The sequence below is a fragment of the Eucalyptus grandis genome, chromosome 10 (genome assembly GCF_016545825.1).
Source record: "Eucalyptus grandis isolate ANBG69807.140 chromosome 10, ASM1654582v1, whole genome shotgun sequence".
Taxonomy (NCBI): domain Eukaryota; kingdom Viridiplantae; phylum Streptophyta; class Magnoliopsida; order Myrtales; family Myrtaceae; genus Eucalyptus; species Eucalyptus grandis.
Window position 1 is genome coordinate 12,756,495 of NC_052621.1, and position 5,791 is coordinate 12,762,285.

At 38.0% G+C, this 5,791-nt stretch overlaps 1 protein-coding gene across 3 annotated transcripts; it reads left to right on the forward strand.

Annotated features, from left to right (window-relative positions):
* Window positions 1-2,816: 2,816 nt before the first annotated feature.
* LOC104421819 lies at window positions 2,817-5,309 on the forward strand. 3 transcript variants are annotated; one of them, XM_039303155.1, is made up of 4 exons: window positions 2,817-3,072; window positions 4,081-4,423; window positions 4,636-4,745; window positions 4,877-5,085. In XM_039303155.1, exons 1-3 carry the CDS (start codon window positions 2,825-2,827, stop codon window positions 4,699-4,701), a joined length of 657 nt encoding a protein of 218 aa, XP_039159089.1. In that variant the 5' UTR covers window positions 2,817-2,824; the 3' UTR covers window positions 4,702-4,745; window positions 4,877-5,085. The 3 variants fall into 3 exon arrangements, with proteins under 3 accessions (XP_039159089.1, XP_039159090.1, XP_010032235.2); XM_039303156.1 differs by lacking the exons at window positions 4,636-4,745; window positions 4,877-5,085 and adding an exon at window positions 5,097-5,309; XM_010033933.3 differs by having other exon boundaries at window positions 4,636-5,077.
* The last annotated feature ends 482 nt before the right edge of the window (window positions 5,310-5,791 follow it).

The following is a 5,791-nucleotide window of genomic DNA, read 5'->3' on the forward strand; positions in this document are numbered from 1 at the left end:
TTATCTATCCAAATACCTCCACGTCCCTCGCTTGTTCACCCAAATTGCAAAGGTTATTGCAAATCTAACACTCTCTGCAGACAAAGGAAGCTCTCTTCTAACACGACATCTTATTATTTACATCATCTACATATGAACTTGTATATACCGAGGATCTTTAGTCTGCACACTTAAGTATATTTATTAAATATACACATAATGTTTTGTCATTTTCAAAATATATAGTCACTTTTCTTAATATGCATGTCCTACAATTGCGTAGGATGTTAAGACAATGAATGATTTGCTCGGGTTATTGAACGGCTTGGTTAAAATTACAGTTCCCTATTCCGTAGCTTAATCTATACTCTTCCAAACTCACATTTCTATTGATTCTTAATCTCCAAATGGACTTATCTGAATTGATATCGTAAATTGTGTCACCACCTGTTTGCTCCTCAAGTTTTACTCATCTATTTAGTTTATTTAAATAGTTGTACGAACACGATACACTTTAAGTGTTTATGGAATAATGATTTTCAGTTTACTATTTTTAAAGTAACTCAAAACTAAGTAAAATATCATTAATTTTCTTGATATATCCTAAGATTTACGAAAATAAGATTTTAGTTTACTATTTTTTAAATGACTCAAAATAAAGTAAAACATCATTAATTTTCTCGAAGTAAGCATGGCCATAAATGTTATTCCACTTATTAATTATCGCGCATCGCACGGGTCTTAATCTTGCACGGAGAATTAATATGATTGATTTGACGCTAAATCAAGGGAGTGGGGAGAGGTCCAGATTCCTACCAATCAACATATCCTTTGTCTCCCATGATCTAAAAGGATTGCCAAAGCTGCCTCCTCTTTTCCTCCTAAAAGTGCAAATAGTGGATATTCCTTATTGAGGATTTACTCAAACTCTATTGGGGTCGATTCATGCTTCTTGAGTGTTAAATCAATGTCCATATGAACTATGCAATTATTGGCATGAATGATGCTTCTTAAAAGTTCTTCATTGCTTAAAATGTAGGTTGATACCAAGTGCGAGAAGTTCCATGGAAGGAAAAAGTGCAATTGGTAGTTTCATCTAGACCTTGGATTACATATGGTTTATGCCCACACTAGATAAGCAAGGGAAAATAAAAATTCAATGCTAAACTTTCTAATTTTGCCAATGTAACCCTAAATTTTGATGCAAAATTTCAATTTAGTCAATTTAATCAATTGTTACTAGAACTTGCTGATATGATGGTCCATATAAGTTGTTTCAAAAAAGTTGTCAACGTTGGCATGTCACGCAAAACAACTTATATGACTGTACTTTCAGTGATTCTGACAACAATTGGCCAAAATAACTACATTGAAAGTTTGTGCAAAAATTTAGGATTACTTTGACAAAGTTTGAGATTTTATGACTAAATTGACATTCATAAAATATGTTTATGATTAATTTGATAATTATCTCATTCAATAAAAGTAGTGAAAAAATTAAAGTTTGCTCGCATTTAATTTTCTATTTTAAGAGTCAAGAGAAAACGTCTCCAATTTTTGTGAGTATTCTCATTAGTGATCGAAGCATATTAATGAGTACATCCAACCTTCATAACAATCTAAATATGGAATATAATCATACCGTTACATTTTCAAAGCAATGTTAATATACAAATCATAGTAATCGATGGCATCACACCACGGAGTAATTATCACTAATAGCTATTACTTGCAAAATAGGTATTACAAATAGGAGCACGATTATTATTACTGGACATAGATATGGAAATGCGTGATTAACATGTAATAAGGTTTGTGACGGGGAAAATAACTAAAAAAAGTCATAAATTTATTACAATTGTATCAATTTAATTCAAAATTTTATTTTTTTGGCCAGTTCAATCATAAACATTTTGTATTTATGCTAGTTCAATCATTTCGCAAATTTTGTCTAGTTAATATTAACATGGATAACTTTTTAGTAATATTTTATTTTTTTGAAACTTTTTATTTTTCTTTTCTTGTTTCTCTTCTTCTTCTTCTTCTTCTTCTTTCCTCATAATGGTCGACAAGGGCTTCGTGAGCCTATTATGCGGCAATGAGGCCATGCTCACCTTCATCCATGGCCAGCAAGGTTGGGCTCAAGCCTAGACTGTTGTGTGTGCGTGGCTCTTATAAGTTGGTATGATTTCTCTTGCGATCTAGGCACAAGGCCTAGGGGCTGCGGGCAAGGCCATGGCTGCCTTTGCCCTTCACGTCCCTCACTAGACATTGTGGAGAAAAAAATAAAAAAATAACAAAAATAATTATTATTAAAAATTGTTCAAATCAACGTCAAACGGATGTCTTGCCAAAATTGATTGAATTGATAGAAAAATGTATAATTGAATTAGTACAAGTCCAAAATATTTATAATTAAATTAGTAAAAGAAGTTTATAACTGAATTATCATAATTGTAATAAATTTAGAACTTTTTTGATAATTTTCCCACTTGTGATGTAACAAGTATCGATGCAACCAAACTCGAAGCAAGTACAAAGTATACATAACAATAACATAATAAATATAAGCAGAAATTGTAAAAAAGAAATAAAGATGGAAAGAAAATCAATATGCAAAAACGAAAAAATTAAAAATAAAGGAAACCAAATACAAAGAAAAAAAAAAAGGCAGTGAGAGTGAGCTTGGGCCCACTAGAGCCCAAGAACCACAGCATTGGGCAGTCTAAGTTGGGCATGGGCCGGGCTGGGCCGTGCTAGCCAAGAAACATGAGCCCAGCCCATGCGAGCTGGAAGCCGGTCTATCCATGGCGGCTCAGGCGAGGGAACAACGCCACAGGCGTCCATGTCCCTGGCTCTCTCCTTCCCTCTCCCTCCGTCTCTCCATCGACGACGTCGTCGCGGCAATCCGCTGTGCAGAAGCAGAGCGAGCGCCGCGGCGAGCGTGGGCGTGATGAGGGAGGTGAAGCTGAAACCCATCGAAGCGACCCCCGAGACCTTCCGGGACTTCGGCCAGGTCATCGAGGCGTCCCCCGACGGCGACGTGTTCGGCCCGAAGGACGCGCAGCTCGACCTCAGCCGTGGGATTCCCAGGTTTTTCTTTTGCTATCTCGTCGCAAAACACTCTGAAAGTAGATGGGTTGGAATCCGGTTCGATGTAAATGGGTTGCTTCGTTTGATGATCGGTAGGAATTTGCAGTACCCATATGCGAATTAAGGGGGAAAAGTCATTTTTTGTTTGGTTATGCAGAGTCTGAGCTAGCCACGAAGTGCACCTGACACTTGTTTGATTAAATGTTTCGGTGGTCTGTCTAGGCAAATGGGCAACGGAATGAAAATCCTATGCCAAGGATTCTCATTTTCATGTTCAATCTCACATGCCAGTTGCGTTTCTATTGTGAAATGGTTATAGTGATTATTTATTGACCAGTGGATTTACGTAGAAGGGTTTGCCCAACGGCTCCTTTTGTTATCGGTTGCTTGTTTAAAATTCTTTGATATGTCAAGCAGGAGACATTTGGAAATTCGAGTGGTTTTCCAGATGGAGGAGGGAAATTGGGTGTGGACTTGTTTAGTTGCATTTTGAGTCCACTTTTGGTCCTGTATATCGATGAAGTATCCGTAATTTTCTCTTTTTAACCCTGAAGTGTTGCTAAAAAGAGAGGGTGAATGCTTACTTGCTTTATATTTCCTTCCTTGACAAAGTGAATGATCCCTTTTCCCTTTTTTTGGTTTTTATGTTGATCCAACATATGCATTCTTAAACGAGAGGGGTGGATACACAGCCCCAAAGCTAGTCATGCGCTGAAATTTCATAATGTTCTATTGGCAAGCGAAGAATGTGCAGGTTCTCTTGCTAATTGGGAAAGGAAATGTCAGACACTCTAATCATTATATTAATTTTGTGTTGGCATACTATGGATTTTCATTGAAGGAAGAGAATTGGGTAACAATCTATGCGTACACAGTTGTAGTAATTGTAATTGATCTTTTTGTCTTCCCCTGCTGATGGCATATTTCATTGCCTCTATTGGTGCTTATTCTATATTTTTTTGGTGGAAACTATGTCCGAATTATTCAGAGCATTATCTGTTGTAACAGGTTTTACATCATGCATCTTGAAGACCGACCACTCAAGTTTTCTGACATTACACACCATGCCAGCGTGACCCAGTGTCTTGGTTCAATTGGGGGGCATCCCTGGTATCTTGGTGTTGCTAAACCGTCCATCGCAGCTCCAGGGGAAGTGAAAGATGAAGCTACCGAAAACTTAAAGCAGTCTCGGTGTGGTCACTTCTATGTGCCTCCCGCTTTGGACGACGTGTATGTGTTCAGAATTTCTGGTTCCAAATTTGTGAAGCTCCATTGGGGCACATGGCATGCTGGGCCCCTGTTTCGGGCGGACAAAATGGATTTCTACAACTTAGAACTGAGTAATACCAATGTGAGTTTTCCATTTCTTTCGATCCCTCTGTTATTTTCAATACTTTTATCCCTCAATGAGCAATATGTGGATTAAGTTGTCAAGGTTCTGTTTTTCTTGACTCTATAATACTTCTCTGGCATTTTGTCCATTCTCATCACATGCTTATGTCCATGAGAAGAATTCATCTAAGAGACAGACACGCTACAGCACAGTTATCATTTTCCATGCAGGTGGTGGATCACACTCTTCACAGCTTTGTGAAGGAGAATGAAGTTGTCTTCTTAATCGATGAATAGCGATGCTCGCTTTTATGCTTCTGTGTGAACGTCTGCTGCAGTAACACAGTGCCTCTATGGATGGAAGGGGGAAAAGTGATTCCAATTGCCATAGTTTTGGCATATTGAATAAGACTCTAGAAAGGCCGGGAGTCAGTACAGTACATTGTAAATTCTCATTTTGGGATAAAATGATCACAACTATGTGTATCGCAAGATGAATGATTCTGTCAATGTCGGTTCTTTGCTTGTCCTAACAGGGTCACTTTCATGTACATCTTTTGTTTTTTCTTAAAAGAGAAGTCGAATGCTAGCAATATGACCAAGGAGAATGTATTAGCTCTTGTCGTCTGCTCTTTACAGTCTATTCTTCACATCAAAACATGCTGCTTAATGAGGTTCTTCTATCTTTACAGCTGAATTGGACGTTATGTGATTGAGGAAGGGACCTCTGTTCATATTCATTTGTCGTTCAGAAATTGATCTGGTCGTTTTCACGGGGAGTTAGGACTGCTCTAGCAGGCATGTTAAGGGCACATTTCGAAAAGCTTGCACTTGCTAAGTCTATGTAAAAAGCTTCACTTTCCTCCTGAATTATCATGGAGCAGTCAACTGAGTGAGTAGCTTGACCGAGTGTGAGTATTATCTACGTCAAATCGATCATATTTGTTATTCAAGTATTTAAGACACTAAATATATAATAAACAGAGATATTGGCTTGCGTCCACGATCATCGACCAACCGATCATCTCTTAAGGATGTGAAATCTAAGGTACGGTCCCGAAGCGGGGTTCCATCGTGGTTAAGAAGCAGTATATGTAAAGAGTCTACACGGATGGATGGGCAATCGCACTAATGGATTTGCCAGTCATCATGAATCAAGCAGCTTACAGATTTTTGCCCAGATGACAAAAGTGCCATCTTGAAAACAAGCCTTGACGTGTAGGTTGGGGTTACTTTCCTGGCCCTGATGGATCATGTGTGAACCCCAAAGGATTGGCCTCAGCTCCATTAAACGGGGAAGGTATTGTCATAGGTTAATGCGGTATGCATTTTTTTTGTTGAAAGCCATAAAAAAAATAACTACCAGTCAATAACATGGGCATTAAAA

Excerpts from the sequence above, each read along its gene's own strand:
- LOC104421819 (XM_039303155.1), top strand. The coding sequence starts at position 2,825 with ATGTCCCTGGCTCTCTCCTTCCCTCTCCCTCCGTCTCTCCATCGACGA. Across the intron at positions 3,073-4,080 it reads CTCAGCCGTGGGATTCCCAG|GTTTTACATCATGCATCTTG; the intron begins GTTTTTCTTTTG and ends CTGTTGTAACAG. Across the intron at positions 4,424-4,635 it reads TAGAACTGAGTAATACCAAT|GTGGTGGATCACACTCTTCA; the intron begins GTGAGTTTTCCA and ends TTTTCCATGCAG.